We start from the raw sequence: 22,700 nt of genomic DNA on the forward strand, positions 1-22,700 counted from the left end.
TATTATTATTATTATTATTATTATTATTATTATTATTATTATTATTAATTTCGCCAGAGAAATAAATTCTAAGACTAAACTCCTAAAAGCACTAGCATCTAAGGCTATCGGCCTTTATTAAAAAACTCTACCGTACTTGAGATTCGAACCCACGACCACTGAGTTGCTAGTCGAGACTCTTGCCTACTCGGCCACCCAGGCGGATGATTGATAACAAATCTTTATTGGCAGGATGTTCACACTTACAAAGCGATCGCGCTTTTGCCAAAAGTAGAAATGGAAATGCCGAAAAAGAAGTCTTTCTAAGATAAACAAGTGAAAGAGAGCGAAAGCGAGAGAAAGATAGAGAGAGAGCATTCGATTACTCATAGACAATCATGTAATGCCGTTCGTGATGTATAATTCTCTGTCAATTTAATTTCACACACATAATACACATATATGTTTATCCTTTGTGTTACTAAATTTTATCTTTTAATTATTCAGTATACCTAACTCGGTTTTTCCATTATAGTGAAAAAGTATTTTATTTTTATTATTACAAAAAAAAAAAAAAAAAAAAAAAAGAACTAATACAACTGACATAATATTTCTTCAGTTAACGATTACAATAAGTAATTAATTTTGAAAGTGAGGCAAGTCGTAAGCTTAGCTAGAATAAACTTTTATTACCTTAGCCAACACTAAGCTAAACATTGTTGGATAACAAAAATACATTCTTAAATACCGCAAAATAAAGAAAGGAACTGTGCTTATTAGTGTAGTAAACTTTTAAATACTTCACAGTAACAAACCGTGCACTTGTTCCACTCTCACAACAAACGGCTCACATTTGTAGCCTGGTTGCAATTGCTGAAGACACTTCATTTTGGTGTCCTACTGCATATCTAATACTTGAGTTTGCGATTATACCTATGACCCGATTAATGTGTTCTTTTCATTTAGCTCGATCAGAATGCAGCATAGTTTGATTGAAACTATAAGTTTAATTTTAATAGACATATATGTGTGTAGACAAATGTATACATTATAAATTTCGCTAACAAGGAATATACCACTGAAAATGCGTAGGACATTATATGGCCCAAAATGAATGAATGCTCAAAACGTCGTCAAATGCTGCGTGTTGCTGTCCATCTTTTTACAATTTGATATACATCGAAGTGCAGCTGGTAAACAAGTAAAACTTCTACCTTACAAATATTAATATCTAGGTTATCTATCTATATTCAAAATTTCGGAATACAACGTATGTGTTATGAAGTAATAAACTTCAGCGAACAGAATTCGTTGGCAAACCTATTAACACTGAACAGCTGGAGCGAAAAACTATTCTCTTGATATTGAGTTTATCGCATATATATCGTAAATTATATCATAAATATCGTATATATTATGTTTCACTCTATATATTGGTGTGGTTTGGCAGCATTTTTTATATTTAAGGTATGTTCCAAAAAAAGTTTACTTTTCATCTATCTCGATATATATTTATTTATTTATTTATCAATACGTATTTTGCTCCTTTCAAAGTAATGCCTCTTAGGTATAATACACTAACGGCAGCGCTCTGGCTAATCCTCAAAGCTATTTTGAGATGCGCTTCTTGGTATGGCCTTGAGCTCTCTCATCGTTCTCGCCTTTATCTCCTTAACCGTGACCAAAGCTCCGTACGTTCATAGAGTACTTTTTTCGGTCCTGGCTCTTCTGACCGATTCCATGTTATGATGGAGCTTCGGCTTCGACATTCACAACCATATATCCGTGTTTCGTCAAAAGTTTCCAGCAAGTCTGGATGTCGAGCGATGCTTATGTGACGCTTCTTTTGTTCAAAATTTGGCAACTTCGGGACAAACTTCACTGCCGCACGTTTCAAATTGCATGACAAGGGCCAACCAATATGTCGAAATCCCCAGTGAACCTACCAGTGATTGCACGATTAGCCGTAACAATTTTCTTCACTGCTTTAACTACTTTTCACCGGTTATTGACGCGCTGGAACGTCCAGGTCGATCTAATATATTCTTGGCCTTGAGCGAAGAGCTTGTATCACTTATAAATAAATTTTTGTTGAAAGTAGACTAGTTAAAGTCCACATTCAGCAATTTAAGTACATAAGAGCACTTTCGTTAATATTTGACACAATATTTTACACAGAACTTTTGCTCTACTTTTTCAAAATCGAAAAAGCACACACCAATCATACCTAAACAAGTCTAACTTTTATATTATGTAGCCCATAAAATTTAAAAATTTATTTTATATTTTTTGAACACACCTCGTATAGCTTTTTGTAAAAACGAACAGTCAAGTAGTTTTAACGAGATTTCAAACTTAAAATGCCAACATCGGCTAATAAAAGAGGTAGATTAAATGTCATATTTTTAATAATTACATGCGGATTTATGAAGCGACCTTCGAAACTGGCCTAGCAAGAGCACTAAAAAAAAAAAAAAAAAAAAAAAATACTTGAAGTCAAGTTTATTTTTCTCAACAAAGTTTTGAGAGTTTTTAGTGCTTTTAGAAGACAGACATGTACTTACAAAAGAAAACTCGAACGACTTAATCGAAATCGAAAAATATCTCGAACTAAGCCATTCATATTTCTGTACCTTACAAACATTTAATAAATCGTATAAGCCGTTCACGCTGGTGTATTTTCAAAATTTTACAGTTTAATAATTTGAGAAAATTTGCTAAAGAACAGAAAAGCTTTAAAATATATTAATATACTTCTTCTTCCTTATGATTCTCTTTCACACCCCTTTCTACAGCTATAAAAACCATAAAGGCCACACAAGAGTTGTGCTCTGCGGTATTAAAAATTACATACACAAATATAAAAAGAAATAAAACGGATCAAATATAAACAAGTAAGAAAATTAAATTCGGTCGGAACCGAATCTTTTATACCCGTCACCGTTTACTCAACAAAAAAACCAAAAAGAAGTAAAAGAATAAAATTCTCATTCTCTATAATATGGAGTGGCCGCAGTTGATTTCTTCTATTTTCAAAATAAAAGTTTCTGCGATAAAGGCATTTGGGGCATTGCAGGCTTTGCAGGCTCCTTTGAAAAGTTTAGGTCAAATTCTCCAAATTCTTTTCCAAAGTTGTAGGCGATATCTTCATTTTCGCTAACGGTAGAATGTTCAGCACATATACAAGAAAGCTGCGAAAACAGACAGACAGATGGACAGACGAACAGGCGGACACGTTTACGTGCATTCATGATTTGAACCTGGCCAAGAATTTGCATACCTTATGGGGTTTCTGAAACTTGTTTGTACGCGTTTTAAAGGTATTGAAAAAAAAAATTACATCTTGATACATTATAGTATAGGATAGGCATGGTCAATTTTTTCCGTTTTTGGGCATAAACACTACAGCATCGCTCATAGAATATGCGATTGAATTTTTGTACATTTATTTGCTATAGTTTATAAATAATGAGAAAAAACCAATTTTTCAAAGAGAGGTCTTCCCATTTTATGTGGCGCTGAGGCCGTCTCCTTCGATGGATTTGGCCCCATTTTCAATACCAAACTGCATGTAAAAGCTTATAATGTTTCTGTCAAATTTTTAATTCGATAGCTTAATTTTTGCGGCCAGGAGAATGTGTACAGCAGACATTATACGTACGGACAGACGGACAGACGGAAATGCTTAAATCGAATTTAGAATTTGTGGGGTCTCTGATGCTTCATTGTGGGCGATGCAAACGATTTGACAAAATGAATATAGCTCTGATCCTTGGGTGATGAGTATAAAAAAAAAAAAATAATAATAATAATAATAACTGGAGAAAAAAAAGAAAACGTTAAAAACAGGGTCATGCTGGCATTGAGAAAAGCCCTCAACCGCAAAGCGGGAAAGAATAAAAAAATAATAAAAAAGCAAATCTCAGACAAAGAAACCGAAATCTCACTCTTACGTTATGAACTCCTTGAAACGACAAGGGTAAAGGAAAGCAAAAAAGAAAAATTGGAAACAAATATAATAATAATAAAAATTTATTTTCTTTTAAGGCAATCATATGAAAATTTAACTTCAATAAGTTTTCCATTCGTAATGGTACCGAACCGGAAACTAAATTTAAATGTCAATAATAAGTAACAGAAGCGCGCGTGGAAAGAATATTAACAACGGTTAACATTTGTGTACAAATATATGGGAAATCTGCAAACAGAATACGTCGATTGTATCGATAAAAAAAAAACTCTCTTACCCAAAAATTGCTGTTTTTCAATATCTCTATCTGCCTTTACAAAAAACATAGAGTTTGTGCGCTATTTTTCGTTTCTGTTCAAATAAAAGCTTAAAAAAAATTTTCAAAAAACGAACGCGAAAACAATGATTCACTTTAAGAAATATATGTGATACAAGAATTAGTTAGTATTAAAATTATATAAAAATTTTTCAAAATTTTCTTAGCAATTGTTGAAAATTTTTTGGAAAATTGTTATCAATACTTTTGCGTCTTTACAACTTTCAAAAACAAACAATAAAAATGAACAGACAGACGAACGGTTAGACGGACGGACGGACATATTGTCGGTTGAAAATTATACGATCATCAATGAGCATTTCTGGTTAGTTATCAGAAAAATTGGAAGCATATGGTTTTTTAGATTTTTTAGACGAACGCTCCTATGCATAACAATTCATTATTATCATTATAACAATTTTTTACGATTTTCATTTCAAGTTTCATTCTTCTTCTTTTTTTTGTTTTGTATTTATATTTAAATGGTTTAACCTTTGCTATAATATTGAAAATGTGTACAAATTGTCTTAAAAAAAAAAATTCAAATTCATTCTACAGGGTATCCATTTGCGTTTCGTAGTTTATTTTTTACATATATATAAATGTATTAGGTAAAATATATAGGCAAACGTGGCACTTACCTCGTAGTGACCCTCTAATATTGGCCCAGCTTGTGCGAGATATAATGTAGATGCTGAATCAAATATCATTTCCAGCGGTTCTCTAACTACCATTGTAGTCTCTTTAATTTCACAATCATAATAAAATACTACCTTATCGCTTAGAATACGAAATGCTATTGAAGTCCATTTCTTTGGCTCGTAAGGTAATTGATAGGTAACCAGTTTTTTCTGGGCATGACTATTTTCGGGCGGAGTATAAATCAATGATATATTCCATGTATCTTTAATTACTGGCGAAAAGTGTACGCCCAATTGGACAATTGTATCTAAAGGGTTGACCACACTAAACAAATAACCACCTTTTGCCGAATTCGGTTGATAGATAACTTCAATCGCAAATTCTTGTAATTTTTCCGGCAATAACATGCGGTACGGTGATTTAACGTCCGCTGTCGGCAAAAATTTATAAGCGGGAAAGCCATCATCGGCATGTATGAATTCGATGCCTTGTAAATGATTATCGTCGATAACGTCTAGGAGTCTGTATTCGGCAATAGCATCTGCAATTAAGTAAGACAATCAAAATGAAAAAGAAATGATATTCTTACAGCCTAAAAGTAAGCAACATTTTTCTTTCGGGAAAAAAACACACACTCCTCACACTCCTAAACTCACGAATGCATAACATTTGCATATAAACTATATTCGGTGGAGATTTTATAGATACGTGTTTACATATTCGCTTGGTGGGTAAGAAACAATACGCCAACACATACACACACACAAAGTCATTGTGAAACGGCAGCAATATGTGATTATGCTGATCTGTCTTTAATTATTGTTTAACGGTTTTCTTTCGTCTTTTTATCATTTTCAAATGTTCTTCGCTTTCAAAATATTTCATAAACGAAAATTAATTACAGTCAACTGCTAACCGTTAAATTGTTAAATGCTTGCGCAGTTCAAAGACCATAATAATTGCAATTAATTTCATCACAGAGGACACAATCACAATAATGGATACGCATTATAAAATTGGAAAGTAATTTTCAACGAACCATTATTCAAATAAGTTATGCAATTAAATTATGCATACACCGTGTGCAGCGTACGCAGCATAAGATATCTTTGCTCATAGAACTGGTCCATATTAATTTTATCGTGCCATTAATATTTAGGATTTTTTTTTTCAGGAAGATCGGAAAGTAGTTAAACCACATTTTGATCTTTGCAAATAAATAAACTATTTGCACATGGGTTCGTGTCTTTACTAAAACATTTTTGATAATTGCGTGATATTGTGAAAATTAACAAAACGACTGCATATAAAACGAAATTATACGCCATGCTGTCATAAATACAACAACACAATACATTATTAGCATTTCTCATTATAGGTCCTAACGTGCTTTGAGAAAATGTTTACCTTTTTAGGGCACATACGGATGGTTTAGGTTTTTTAGTTAAGCTCTCTTCTGATAGCTCTTTTCACAAATCTTAAGTGACCTCATTTTCCTGAAACTCCATAATAATATCGTATCAAATGGTTAATATATACGCGAGGAGAACAGCAAAAAAATCGGACAACGAGTAAACAAATATATGTGCGAAAAAGAGACAAAAGGAAAAGTTTTGCTTTCCATACGCTGAGTAGATTTAAAGCATTAGGTTGCGGCGTTGTAAATATTATTTTGAAGGATCCTTTGCTTAAATCAAAATGGTTCTGCTTCTTGTTTTTTCTCTTTTAATCTTATCAATTAGTTAGAGGTCGACTCGTATACGTGTAATATGGTGACGATCAGGGAGTAGTGAGAAAAGAAAATGAGAGAGTAAGTGGCTGCAGCCTAGTAGACGTATGCCCTATTGGTAACGGTTAAGGCTTTAACGACTGTGCACTCACTATAGCTACGACGAAACAAAGCTCTGCCGCACTTGAGATTTGAATCCACGAACACCGGCTTAGTAGTCACGTGTTCCTATCTACTGGGCTACTCATGCGGCTGGGCTCTTGAAATTCTAGGCTGTGTCTTGATAATAACGTATATCCATATAATGCTAGCATTAAACTAATAATTGCCTACGGAATTCAACTACGGGGAGTAACTTGTGCTTGCCATCCGAATCAACTTGCTCGTTCTCGTCCTTTAACAGAGAGACAAGCTCGTTTAAAACACACGATCACCTATTCAAAACTTATTACATTTATAGAACGATTCAATAAACGAATGAAAAATGTAAAAATAAATAAAAAAAACGATATAAAGAAGAACGGCAGAGTTTTGCGCAAATGCTATCAGAGTGTACTGCAAACAAATTTTCGCCTATTAAATGGCGCCAATACTCTACTTGCGTTATTTTTATTTTGTGAAGCACTCCTACTACTATCATATTGAGTGATGCGTTATATTAAGTGTTTGCAAAAATCAACGACTTCTACAGATAAAAATAAAGATAAAGAAATGGGGAATTCCAGTGTACATAACGGTAGAGTTTGATTGGTTTGACCTTCCTCTATATAAAATAACAATTTTCCATTTAATATTATTGAGTTGCTCAGCGTATGTCCACGCTAATAATGGAGCGCTTAAAATTCTTCTTCTTTCGTATTTATTACTTTTTTTGTTTATTTGAAGAAATCTGCTGTCGAAGTCCACTAAGCATGTTCAGAGGCTTATGGTGACGCTGATCCATCATATGCCAATTGCCGGTTTTCGTTTTAACGGTTTAAAAGCGGCGAAACAAATTGACTGAAAATGGTATTTTCTGGCCACCTGGTTGCGAGAGTTGTTCAGGATACACTGTTGCAGCTCAAATGAGAAGTTCTGCCACACCTAGTGCACTCACAAGACATGGCGCCTCTTGATTACCACTTGTTCAAATCATCAAATTGAAGAACACATAGTGCTTATCGTTGACTTTCAAAACCATTTCGAGTAGCAATTAACCAATCGAAATATCCAAAGAAATTTGTTTCCGGTAAAGCTGTTGCCGGCATTTTGAGCAAGTATGAAAGGATTAATGGAAATAACGTAGTTTGCATACCAACTCGCAGCCTGGAAGGTTTTTCATCGAATCTGAGAATGGATACCATGCCGAAAGCAGCGTCTCAATTGGTAATCAAGCCACAGCCATGCAGAACTATAGTTAAAATTAAGCCGATGTGCTGTTCGGCCAATATGTCTCGTCAAGACATCAATGACTATACCTGCCGGCGAGGACGTGGCTGAAAATCTGTCAGAGCACAGCCTGATGAGCGCTTATTTATCAGAATATCACTAGGAAATCGAGGATTTTTTAATTGCTACTGTAATGATTCTCAAGGTCAAGATTAAGAGTTACAAGCATTTCGAAAGCTAACAGTGTATGATTTATTTGAATTTAAGTCATTTATTCAGATTCGAAATAAAAATGTTGATGTTGTACAATTTCTTTGATCTCGCGTGTAGTCGTTAGCTTTAGTGTGTTAGTCAAGTTAATATTCATTTTGCATGATAACACCTTATGCTCGATTGCGGTGAGAGTTTGGAAAAAGAGCATATGTTTGGAAATCATGTTCAATAAGTAAGTGAGTTTATCATAAACTTGTTCCTTAGATTATTTCCCGAATTAAATTTGCTTTACTTACCTTTAATTGATTGCCCGCTTAATTGCAGACACTGGATATGCATTACGAAAATTGTCATAAGAATTAAAAGCATTTTGAGCCAAGAACTGAAATGAAAAGAAAGAAGAGAGATTGCAATGACCATTTGATGACTGAATATGAATAAAATGAATAAAATATTAAAAGAATATATAAAAGAAGGCAAAGATAAAGAGTTTGGAAAAGACTACATCAAACAGCCCAGAAGCGAATAAACACAATTCGAAATTCAGATAACGATTTTTTCAAACAAGACATTTAAGTATAGTCGTATCAGCGGTACCGCAACATCGTATTAGAGCCAATGGTAAAATCGCAAGAAACGCAGCAAAAAAAGGAGCAAAACTATAAGTCTCTACTGTTTGTTTCTTTTGTATATGGATTTTCTCCTTAAGTTTTTATTTATTATAAAGTTCATAAAGATTAGGTCGAAAATTATTTAAGAATAAAATTAATCTTCTCACTACTGTTAGTCAATTGTCCCTCCGCTGTTGTTGTTGTTGCATTGAAGCTGTGTTTTTTTTTTTTTTTTTGTTTATGTAAATAAAAAAGATTTAAGTGTTATGAGGTTAATAGAACATGTGAAGGCAGAAAAGGAAAAAAAGACACTAAGGGATATGTAAATGCATATAAATGAATTTTTACGATTTTCTTAAACTTTAACACAATGAGGTAAACTATAGGCAAGCGGATAAAATGATATTTACCGAACACGCCGACTATTAGTGCTCGGTACTACCACACACAAGCGTAGAGGAGGTTGATAACGATAACTAATGTCAATGATGTTAAGAAGGAAGCTGAGGTCTCTGACTAATCTTCGAAACTTAAATTGAGTTTTATGGACTGTTTTCAACAGACGCAATATGTTTTCAATCCGTAATATCAGGCTTTAAGTTATTTGAGGTATTCTTCTTTCCTTTCGGTCCCGAACGAATTTAATTTTCTTACTTATTAGTAGTTAGTGGTAAGAGACGAATATTTTTACATGTTTGAATTTGAATATGTGTGGTATGAGTATGACATATAAAAGGGCTTTTTAAAACTGTGCTAAGAAATCTTTCGACCAAACACACAATAAGTGATTAACTTTTAGAGGCAATCATAGATTTACCTCATAACCAAGTCATGTTTATCACATGCTTTATCAGACTAATATTGAAATTTAATTTGATTTCTTATGTATACGAATAAACTTGAAAGCAAGTAGAATTAATTAGTTATTAAGAACGAGATTAAAGGTTAGCTCAGTGTGTATACAAATGGTTTTAGACCAACACATTGCACGAGAATCTATGCTTACTATGTTTACTATAAAGAAATAAGAAATTTACCAAATGAATTGTAATGCGTTTTAGATTTTATAAAAGAACCCATTTCGGGTCATGTTAGGTCTATTCGTTGTTGTAGTGAAACCTTGAAACTTAAAAAAACAAGTTTTTTCTCAATTCTATTCGTATCGTTCTGATCGGTTTTGGGAATCGAATTATTTCTATTTTTCCCAATTATTGTAAAGCTTTTAGATAAGTTATCAATTAGTCAGCTAAATGTAGCCGAAGGGTACCTAAGTATGGCCCTTAATCGATATCACTAACTACACATAGCAAAGAAGTCACACAAAAGTATGACTTAAAGAACATAGGCAAGTGTGTCGACCGCCACCCGGAGCAAGTGACGAATAGTAAAGTAGTAGATTGGACTGAAATGCTGAACTTATCAAAATAGTAAACAACTATTTCATATGATTACTTTCGCGTAAAGCGTTAAAACTGTTTTGAACTCTGTCGTAAAGTAGAGCATTAAGAGGGAAGCGAAGTATACTTCAACGGTATATATATACGGTGTATATATACTTATACATATACCTTTTCTCTATTCATCTGCGTTTGCCCAAGTAAATATATCCTTGCTTACGTGTAGTATACAATAGGTTTATGTAGTCAAAACCGCAATCACTTTGTAAATACAAAAAACCACAAACGCATTGACAATACCAATGCATACACAAATAAACTCATACATATCGCTTCTACCGGCGCACCTGTTTATAATTGTGGCCACAAATTGTGTAAGTATCACCTTATCTTTATGAAAACAAGACGTGTGTAACATAAAAACAAAAATAGAATACTATCACGCAGCACGACAACATTCACAATGTCCATTAAAATGTAAACTAATATTTGTTTATACGGACTGTCATACAAAACAAAAAAAAAAAAAACGAATAAGATTATAATTAAAATGCTTCAAAATTTATACTATTTATATATATACATATATATATATATATGGATATGCAAGTATTTTACAATTATTTCGAAAAGATATACAAATATTTACATACGTATATATACGTACACATGTATGTGTATCTGTGTACAAGAAAGTTGTGCGCTCTCTAAAACTACCCCCTTTCCAATATTTACATGCATGCACGGTGCATGTATTGTATGTAAAACAACATGAAACTATAAAAACAAAACAAAAAAAATGTTGCGCCCTATGTCCCTTAATAAATAACATATTTACTCTTGTGGGTAGGTTGTGCGTTACGATATTTTGAACAACAACAACAACAACAACAACAACAACTACACCTACAATACCAGCTAACAATGATTTGTGTCTTTTATTTATTTTTTTTTTTTTTTGATAGTAATGTTCATTTCTTTTTCCCCTTTTGTACTTTTACTATTCGACCGCAGAAGCCACAAAATAAATGCAATTTGTGGTTAACATTTGCGGTTATTTGTACTTTCGATATATATCAGTCTTCCAAGATTTCCTTTACCAGTATATGATAAAGAGTTTATTTCTTCGTACAATTGATTATTCTCACTTATTCACTGTTTCTATTTTCCTCGTTTCCTTTTCCATTCTACGTACAGCTAGCTATCTATATATGTATATATATTTTAGAATTAATTCATTGAAAAATTTTGAAAAACAATTAGATGCACAGTAGTAGAACGTATTGTTGCGAAGCCCCGACAACTGAAAATATTGATGCAAAACAATGGACGAACGGGCGGTCAGATATAGATTGTTAAAGTAGTCGAAACAAGCGATGGCCGGACCAATAAAGAAACAACAGATATCTATCTTTAGATTCGTATGTGAATCATTAATTGGGACAAGAAAACATTTGAAATGAACAGATGCGTTGATCTCTTACTAAGAGTTTAGTAGGTTTAGTTGATGGTCATACGTCTGCAGAGACACTCACACACACAAATAGTTGACGTAAAGGCTCGCACTTAGGGTGCACAAAACATATATGAATAGAATTAGGAGCCATTTAACGCCCAAAATAATAGTTAATTACATCCACAGAATCTTAAAAATGTTATGTGGATATATTTTCGTGCATCAATTAAGGCTGACCAACCGCTTCTTATGTGAAAGGGGACAAACGGATTGATGGACGTGCCAGTCGATTAACAAGCGGACAGATGCTTATCCACTGCGTACGTCTTGAATAACTAAATCTTAATTGTTGCGAGAAATTTTGTATGGATAGGTCTTCACTGCGAGGATCTATGGGATCATAAAATGGCAAATAGAGTTTAAATAGTTTGGAAGGAATAGTTCGGTTTCTAATGTTCAGCGAATTTCTAAAATGTAGTTTTAAGAAAACGCTTCAATTTGAAATTTTACGAAAGTTCATAATTGACTCTTTCATCGGATATCGAAATACTATTCATCGGATTATAAAATAACTCCATATAACAATAGTAATAATAATACAATAAATAAGCATGAAATAATAAAATAAATGGAGAGCTTACGATCACGAAATAAAAATGCAATTACTATTTAACGCGAAACAATAAAAAAAGAAATATTTATGATATATTATAGCTAAAGGAAAATGATCATTAAAAGTATGCGAAAAAGAATGCATTTAACTGACTAATTAAAAATATATATGCAAATGAAAATTCAATGAACATCAATAACGACTTTTGAATTTATGAATTTTGTTACATATGATTTATGTTCCAAGTAGAGGACACAGCAATTACAACAGCGAATTGCAACAATATTAATTACTTAATCATGGTTTAATCATTTGAAAAAGCCTTTGTCAACAAACGTAAATAAGCTCAAATTTTTCTGTGTAATCGTTGACGAGAGGGAAGAAATGCGGCCATGAGAAAGATTATATTCACATTGAAACGAACCGTGAATATTGATTACGGAAAACGAATATTGTATATATATATATATATATATATATATAGCCAGATAGATTAGTTGAAAGTGAACTATTATTTCACCCTATCAAGCCATACCTGTAGCGCTAGTAGTAATGGAAACAGTCCACCTATAACGTATGACATTTTTCTCACCACATTTTTTTCAATCATAGCGTTTCACTTTTTTGTTTTTCACTTTGTAGCGGCCTCACATGTTTTGTTCACATTACGCTCTCATCATAGCTAAGGCATGTGCAAAACTTAAGTGCGATCAGGCGTTCAAAAGTGCCCGGAATATCAGTGGAAAACTTTCACGCTAACACAGGAAACACAGGAAGTTAAATAAAAACTTATATAAAAGTTTTTATCGCAGAGGCGTGTTCTTTGAAAAGCTGTATGTTTACCCCATACGCCCGATTGCGCAGTCAGATAGATGGACAAACGGCCTCGTTTAGGTTCATTTCAGATTTAAAACTGCCCAAGCATTTATATACCTTATGGGGTTTTTGAAACTTGTTTCTGCGCGTTACAAAGGTATTGAACAAATGATTAAATTTTCATACACTGTAATACTGCGTAGGCGTGGTGAATTTCTTTCATTTTTGTGCACAGACGCTATCGCGTCGCCCATAGAATACGCGTTCAAATTGTTTGCTATAGTTTATGAGTTATGAGCAAAAAATCCAATTTTTCATTCCCTTTGAAAAACAAATGCGCTTAGAGTCACGTGATACTGTGGTCGTATCTCTCAACTAATTCTTCTTCTTTTTTCAAAGTTTGTGCCAAATTTGAAGCTGATAGCTTCACTTTTAAGGCCAGGAGAATGTTTGCAACAGCCATTACACAGACGGACAGACGGACAGACGGACATGCTTAGATCGATATAGAATTCGATGTTGATCAAGAATGTATATACGCTGTGGAGTGCTGTGATGCTTCCTTCTGGCCGTTGAAAACGTTTTGACAAAATGAATATACCCCCCATCTTTCGATGATGGTTATGAAAATCATTGAATTTATGCTGCTTGACGTTTTGAGAATCGCCTTTGGAGGAAAACATGTTTGAAGTTATATTACAATATGTGTTATAGCCGTCTTCCCTTATTTGATTATATTTTTAATTATTTTTTGCAGTTAGTTTGCAATCAAATTGTTCTCGCAAACTCAAATTTTCATTCACGTTTTCCTTCCATGGAAGACTTCATGCCTTACTTTTTATGAGAATAACTGTGTTCGCTGCACCCACTTGTCGAAGACAGAATCGCGTAAAGTTTTACATGTGGCCCCAACTTTTAAGTTCTTCGCAGAGACACTGAAGACGTTCGAATCGTTCTCCATATTCTAAGAGATTTAAAGCATCTTTTAAGGAGAAAAAAAAGAGAAAAACTTTTTTCGGAAAAATATACAATGGCTTCTCTCCTTAATCAATATCAGATATTAGTCGATAAGAGACTTTGTAGCATCCTGGAGGATCAGACAAACTACGCTGGCCACTTTCACTTGGAAAACGTGACCATAACTTTGCAACATGATTTTGCCTTTTCTGAAATAAAAGAACAACACAAATCGTAAAGTAATGCTATATTTTTGTATCGAATATATATATATATTTACATATACATATACAATGTGCATAAACTTTCTAGAAATGCAGAATACCAACGAACTTTCTTTTCTTTACTATTTTCCATTTCAGTTTTTATTGCTATTATTCTTCCCTATTCGAGCATGACTCTCCGATGTTGTTGTTACATTATTAAGCTGTTCTGTATGTCCTTGGAAAGGGGAATATGTTCTTAGTAAATATTCAAAAGGATTTCCTCACTAATTAAACGAAAATTTTGCAAAAAAAATTAACAAACGTTTTTCTCTTTCTTTTTTTTTTTTTTCCTTTTTTTACTTTATTGTTTGCAAGAAACCAGTCACGATTTTCAGCTATCTTCTCCAGATCGACGGGATTTAGCTTTAGAACGAAACTCTGTTAATATCCGTATTCTTTTGATAAGTGATATTTCTTTATTCATATATATATATGTATATATATACATATATTATGTTGCATTAGTCTATCTCTACGTGCCAGAAGTCTAATCTTAAATGCAAACCTTGCATGCCCTTAGATTAAATTAAGGTCGAAGTCAGCGAAATTAACATACAAGCCAGACCCTGGTTGTAAAAACTAAGAGAGAGTTCATGTCCACACTTCAATTCTTTTTGCATTCTGCCTGCGTACTACTTACTAATACACGATGCGATCAACTTTGTTTTGTATAATATAGTATTGATTTCGATTAAATCAAAAGATCAGTCCATTAAAGAATAGAGAAATCCGTTATATTGATTTCGAATAAATATCCATGTTAAGCGTATACCGGACCACATGTTTATATTTACATTATATGCGATCAATTTACATCTACATGATTGTATATGATTGTATAAAATAATGTGTGTCTAAAAACTTTGTCACGTATATAAGCTGAAAAATCATCGCAATCAATGGATAGTGGGAATAAATTGTCTCCACGAATAACTATGAAATTAATCAATCACAATGCAACAACAATACACGAACACAGAGTACCAATGTTGAATACAATTTTCTTCTTGATTCTTTCTCTTTCTGTTTACTACAAATACTTTGTATTATTTCGCTACATTAAAGTACAAATAAATAATCGTGTAATAATAAAGTGTTTGAATCAATTTGAAATGAAGTTATAAACGAAGTTTAATTAAAACAAGATTGTAATCGCGCAAGTTCAACCATTGAACACCCTAAACCACTTGACCTGGTACAGGCCTTTTTTGATTTTCGTGATCAAATGCCGGCAACTATGTCTTCGTTTTATGCAAATCCCTACACTGGTGGGAGCACATTTCTATAAGAACGAATCCCAAATGTGAGCAAAAGTAATTATCTTGCCAGCAATCTTATAAGCCTTCATCTATTTTCTTTACGAAGTACTAACAATCGCACTTTTTTGCTATATTAAGGCTAACCCTCTATGAAAATCATTTTATGCGACAAAGTCCACAAGACTAATCTGTGTGCGAATCTAATTATGCGCTAGGGAGAAGAGAGTTTGTCTCCCACACCTCAGTTCTCATCGGATCGAAAATTTTGCTCATCAATTGCGAATGTCAAAATGCTATTAATCGGCCATCTTTGGCGAGGAATTTTGAAAATTACAATGCGCTTTTCACATGACTGACTTTTTGTAAACTAACGCTTAATATGGATAATTGTTGTAAAAGTGTTTCATTTTCAGTAACGTTAGTCTTCAGATTGAAACACGCCATCGAAATATAGCAATTATCGCGCCCCGTGAGTTGCACACAAATATGCATGAACGAAGATCAGACAGGCAAATATACAGACTGGCCGATAAGAGAAACAGGGAGACAGGTAGACAGGTAGGCAGGTAGATAGGTAGACGCGCTTAAATCGTTCGGTAGAATATAAAGGTGGATAACTCTTAAGTGTTACATACATCCGGATAAACTTAATATACCATGTGCCACAAACGATGTAGTCGTTTAAAAATTTTTCGTAATACCCGTCACTACTTTAACGGTTAATACGTGACAAACTCATTGAAAGATGTTAATTGATGGATTAAACTAAACGCAGCAAAGGCAATCGAACCAACGACAGCAACAACAGCAATAGCATTACCGTATTCTCAGTTAACGTTGACAAGACATGGTCAATCATGTTAAACGGCGACGGACAAATTTCTTAAAGAGCACGAGGGTGCGTCTACTACTGCTGTTGATTTCAAAGAAAGAAACAGAAAGTGTATTTACATGCTAATGCAAGCGTGCATTACAAGCATGTACATTTATATAATGGCTTTTTCCAATTTACATGAACGCACGCACACAAACAGAAACATACGCAGGCACCCATATATGCTGCTCGTACGGGACGGGTAGTATCTTTTAAAGATTTCCACCTCTGACTTCCATAGTAAAAAGAAAAGCATACACACACACACACACACACACACACACACGCAAACACAATTTTCTCATTTTATTCATAATTTCTTTTATTTTTTTCATTTTCTAAATAAATATTTGTGTTTATATATCTTATATGAATATATTTTATGCTACTTGTTGCGTGTTTGTGCAACAAGTTTTCTTCACTTTTCTTTCCAAGAAAGTCATCCATACATTTTGCAAACTACATGTCACAAAGTTTTTAAATACATTCGAGCTCCTTTACTAAACAGTTATTTATTTACTTAGTTATGTATCTATATATATATATATATATATATATATATATATATATATATATGGCTTGTTCATGTTATATATTGTAAAACATTTGTATGTAAATGGTATTGTTTAACACATAAAGGCGCAAAGCTCTTCTCTATTTCGTCTGCCTATGTTTATATGTGTCAATCAAATATTGACGTCAACAAATAATAATATTTATGTATATACGCTTTGTTGCGTGTAAAAATTTTCTACTTGAGCGCAATACACTTCACAGCAAAGCAAAGAAATAAACAATAAAAAACAACAAAATTTTTCTTAATGGTTTTTGTTTGCGAAACATTTTATCACCTCAGTAGTTGACACACGTGTTGCTAAAGATATCAATAATGACATTGAAAGTTGTAAAAAAAAAAAAAAAAAAAAAGAAAAGAGAAAAAAGAGAGAAGAGAGAAGAGAGAAGAGAGAAGAGAGAAGAGAGAAGAGAGAAGAAAACAGTTCAAGACCACAAATGAGAAAATTTAATCTTAGATTAGCTGGATCTAAGAACGTATCTTGTCGGATCTCAGAACAAATATTGGTTTTCTCATTATATTCTGCACAGTTTGAACTTAGGTCAATTCTTTCGCTTGCCACATAGCAAAGGATAAAAAATCTCAATGCGATGCCGATCATGGACTATATACATACTTACACAAATGAGACAAAAGCCGCGTGAGCCGCTACAACTGACTTCATCATTTTACAAATACGAAGAACTATTCATTCTATCTGCTACAGTGATCGCAATTGCTATTGCTATCGCTAGAGTGATCGCAATTCGCTATTACTGTTATCGTTATTGCTATTTCTCCTGGCGTTTTGATCCTTCCATTTATTTGGTTTTCCTATTGCTATCGACATTGCTATCGCTACTATTATTGCTGTTATCGTTGCTGTAATCGTTGCTATTACTATTGATTTTACTATTGATCTTGTGATCATTCTTCTATTTATTTAGTTTTGCTACTACTTTTGGTATAGATCATAGTTGTATTGCCGTTCCTGGTTTCGCTATTGATCTTGCTCTTGATATTCCAACCTGTCCGTTTGCTTTGGCTTTGCTATTGCTATTGACGTTGCTGTCGCTTCTATTATTGCTAGAGGTATATAGCTGTCACTGCTTTCACCGCTGCTCATGCGTGGGACCTATTCAAGTGCTTTTTTTTTTAAAAAAAGAGCAAACTAATGAATAAGCAATAGCATGTAAATTACGATTTTTCCAATTTAGTTAAGGATGCAGCGATTTATTTATTTGTTTTAATAACAAAAAATTTCGTACACCGAGGCCTTGTTATTATTATAGTACAATAGCGGCAAATAGTGCAGATCTGTAATTCTTATACAATATAAACATACTATATAATCGTAACGTAAGGTAGGTTATAAGTGCAGTAGGTATACTAGCCTGAGGCACTTTTTACCGCGAGGCATTCTTAAGGAAATTTTAACGGCTTTAAATTTATATGCATTGAGTTATAGCTTATATTCGGCAGGTCAACTTTTACCGAGAACGATATCATTAATAAAGAAGTGGTGGTGGAGCGACATAATGTCTACCTATCCTCCAACATTTCTTTTCTCGGCCGTAAGCATCTCGCATAAGCAAAACTTGCTATAAGCAAAACTTAATTTTCTTCTTTACTTTTTAATATGAGACAACAGAGTTAAAGATTTCTAGAGATCGAGTTGTATCAATCAAGTCCCAATCAAATCTGTTATAAAACGAAAAGTGGCAGGTGTTCTGGTCCATCTTTTCAAAAGTTTTTTCTGAATATAAAGAAACTAAAAGTGACTGATATCCGTTGATGGGAGTATAAATATTAATTTTCAACATTTTATCTGAGATTTTGTGAACTTACAAATGCCTATTATGCGATACTACTGTATATAATCATTTCAATTTTTCGTAAAATATTCTGATAGATTGAGAGATTGCAGTAACAATTTAAAAAGCGAAAGAAGAATTCCAAATTTCAAGCTAAAAACGAATGTGTATCATTAATGAGGACGCGATATCTGCGCATCATTCCGTATCTATGCGCGTTCATTGGTGTAGAAAATTTTTGGAAGGAAAAAAAACCAAAAACAGTCGACATTATAGGGAAAAACGGTAGCACAGTATATATGTGTATAAAATATCGCAAAGAAACATGCGTGCAAGATATGTCAACAATTCTATACATGTACGTGTGATAAGTGCGTGCACTGACACACATTAAAGGCAAGTCTGGCCTCATATGATATTAGCTGGGCAAAGCATTAATTCCTTTCCTACTGAATCCAGTCAAGCAAGTAAATGTTGCAGAAAGACACAAAAAAAAATAAATAAATAAATAAATAAAAAAACAATAAATTTACTCTTTTTTCTTAAAAAAAAAAAAAAGAAACAAAAAAAAATAAAAACAAATTATACCAATAAAACAATGCAAGCAATAAATTCGATTGTTCGGTCAAAACATTATACTAAAAGAGAGGGGCGACTACTTTAAAGTGTAGGAAGAGTAAAAGCAGTAGGTACGATAATGGCATGTTTTACTGAGCGAGTAGCAGACAAGGCAACCAAAAAAGGCAACAAGTCCTCAATTGGAAATCAAACAAAACGAATGTATACATATATGTATATATATATATATATATAATATATGTATTTACGTATTTAATATATATATTCATTCTCATACAAAGTAAAGAAGATTAAATACATTTCAAAGATCACTTCTTTCTGTGTCTGTGATAGACGCAGAAGGAAGAAAAGCACATAGCATGACGCTGTTCAGGGTTCAGTAACTTTTGTGTGTTACACATTTCGTTCTGCGATTCTTTCTCTCCATATTAAATACAATCGAAATGAATTTTTTTGCTGCATAACAGCTGCTATTTCAAGCTTTACATTGATTAACAATCAAATTAAGATTTCTTGCAAAAGAATGAAAAAGAAATGAATGCCTTCAAGCTGCTTTTATAGCCTTCTTTATACTCTCCACTACTTATGATAGGGGTATGCTAAGTTTATGCGGCTATAGGCAACAACTATTATCACTTCGGATACCGTGTAATTCAAAATCGTTTCCTCAATCGATTTAAGTCACTTTGGTCACTTTGATGTCTCTCAGCATATATTCGCGTTAAGCGTGAAAGTCACAATAGTTTAAATATTTTTATGAAATGTGGTCGTCTCTCACTTGTTTTGGCCAAAATATGTAAGTCATTGCCAATGGACTCGCGCGTCAGCAAGAATTAGCAAGTTATGATGACATTCGGAACACAAGAATGATTTGGCATAAAAGTCTATAATATTAAGCCCGAACTACGTAGGTCTATTTTTCCATTTTTCGGACACCTCCCGATTGTAAGAGTTCTCATAACAAATACGTTTTTATGTAAAGAGAAAATACACTTTATCGTATTTTATAATGAAGTTGGAATAAAAAAAAAAAAACATGTGTTAAGCGCAGTGCACTACTATGTTTAATAGTTCGACTTGCTCGACTTTATTTTAACTTGTTCTCATACAAACACATATTAAAAGCTTTTTTAATTTTACATTTCATTTTTATTGCTTTTTACGTGGTTTACGTTTATATAGTCGCATCCGAACGTTAGAGGTATATTCATTCATTTCTCAAAACGTTTGCAGCACCTAGAAGGAAGCTTCAGAGCCCTTGTAATTATTTATATACACTTTATTTTCATGGACCTAATGGCAACGCACTGCCAATTATCAGTCCTACGGCATTTGGATAAATCTATCCAAATAGGACCAGAACGGCAAAAATAGCTCAAGAAGTTCTGCACTGTTGATCGTTTGGCATTAGGGAGTAGGACCATTCTTTCACACCATTGTTCCAAATCTGTTAGGTAGGTGTCCTTAATTTGCGGATTTCCGCTACTGTTTTTCTTTCTTCCTCCTACGCATGTCGAACAACCTCTCTTCGATCAGTAAGGTCTCAAGTTTGCAGATATTTTGAAATTGGATTAATTTATCTTCAAATGCCTGAATTAAGGAAAGGGTATCAGTTTTCATAAGGTGCATAGATAGGCCAAAACGACGACAAGTACGTGAAGCTTTTCACAGGATATGTAATATTCAAAAAAAAAAAAAAAAATCGAAATTTATTTTTATTAAACTATGCGTAAGAGGAGAGATCTGAGACTGATTTGTGCAAATCATTTATGTCTTACTGTCCATCGTTTATCTAATATTCACCATGCCTATAGGTGTCCCGTATTTTCATCAAATTTTTGTCGTCGTGTTATTTAGTTCAGTTTTCTGAGACGTTTCAACTTCTAAGAGCTTACAATGTAATCATAATGCGAAAGCAGCTTGAAAAACGCTTCTGAGTTATCCAAATTTTTTATCAGATTTCTTGTTTGCTAAATGGAATTTCTTCTAACGGCTAATACATTACAGATAATAAACTAAATTTTATTCTCAAAAATTTAAGACTCAAGATATAAGCCAGAGTCAATGGAATAAGAAACAACTGTTAAAGAAATCGACCTACTGGTGCTATTTCATGACAAAAATCATAGATGCCTGTTTAAAAGAATGCTATTTCCTCTATAGCTGGAAGAAAGCTAATAATTGCAACAAATAAGCCTAATAAGGATTCGATCCTTCGCCTTACAGATCGCTTTGTAGACTAATTAGTTTGGTGTCATCTTTATGTAAATTCTCTTTTTACATATAACATAGACATGATGATAGCAACGAGCAAGAAAAATATATTCGCGTGTGGCCGCCTCTTCAGCACTGAAAACCTTTAAATTAAAATAAAATATGCAAATACTTATTGCTGCAGTTTATGAGTAATAAGCCGCCATTTCTTTGCTTTGCTTTTAAAAAGAAAGATTTTCTCACTTTACATTGTGCTTTGTGTGTGTACCTTGTCCGGCTTAGTTCATTTTCAATATTAACGTGCGTGCAACAATTTTCAGTGTTTTTACTGCAATTGAAACGACTACAGTCTTTACCACGGAGAAATTGACGCAAAAAGATGCTTAGAGCAAGTTTGACTTTGATAGTTTGACTTGACTAAATATGTATATGCTTTAAAGCATCTTTCTTTAAATCTTCCATTCTTCCATTCTTTCTCCCTTAAGCTTCGTTTGACAAAACGGATGTATGCTAATGCTTCGGTGGTGGATAACGTACAATTTGCTAGCATAGGTGAATGCTTGACTTATGAAAATACATATGTTCAACTCCTTAAAACGAAAAAAGAAAAATAAGAAATAATGAGCAAATCGTGCGCAAAATAGTTACTAGTGACTCCAACTTCCATTCCTTGCCTGCATCTAAGATCGCGCTAAGTTAAAAAATGAAATCAAACCATCAGTATGAGATGGCCTACTGTAATTCAATAGGAATTACCGTAAACTACCCGGATGACAACGACAAACTTTATGTCGAAACCGCCACTCTCTCAGCGGCAAATCTCATCCTTAGCTTACTTCGTTAATAGGTGAAATTCTCAAAATTCATGAAGTCCAACATATAAAAATCGATTGTCTCGTGCGCACACCACTATGACGGCAACGACGCCAAACTGACGGTATATTCGTAAGAAAATTCTCAAACGTGTAAACATATACATAGAGGAATTTCTCGGAGCTGTCCTTAGCGAAGAAGTGAAGCCTTGATTACATATTTTTCCAAAATCCTCATACCGATCAGAGGCAATCATGTCCT

General features: G+C 33.4%; 1 protein-coding gene across 1 annotated transcript in view; it reads right to left on the reverse strand.

Annotated features, from left to right (window-relative positions):
- Positions 1 to 22,700, reverse strand: part of LOC119644979 (collagen alpha-1(XV) chain) — a 448,380-nt gene that overhangs the window by 406,872 nt on the left and 18,808 nt on the right. The window contains exons 2-3 of the mRNA XM_038044722.1: positions 8,514 to 8,599; positions 4,907 to 5,448 (exon numbers count right to left, since the gene is read on the reverse strand). Of these exons, the coding sequence (XP_037900650.1) occupies positions 4,907 to 5,448; positions 8,514 to 8,599 (628 nt within the window). The remainder of the gene's footprint in view (positions 1 to 4,906; positions 5,449 to 8,513; positions 8,600 to 22,700) is intronic.

Source organism: Glossina fuscipes, unplaced genomic scaffold (assembly GCF_014805625.2).
Source record: "Glossina fuscipes isolate IAEA_lab_2018 unplaced genomic scaffold, Yale_Gfus_2 1, whole genome shotgun sequence".
Classification (NCBI taxonomy): domain Eukaryota; kingdom Metazoa; phylum Arthropoda; class Insecta; order Diptera; family Glossinidae; genus Glossina; species Glossina fuscipes.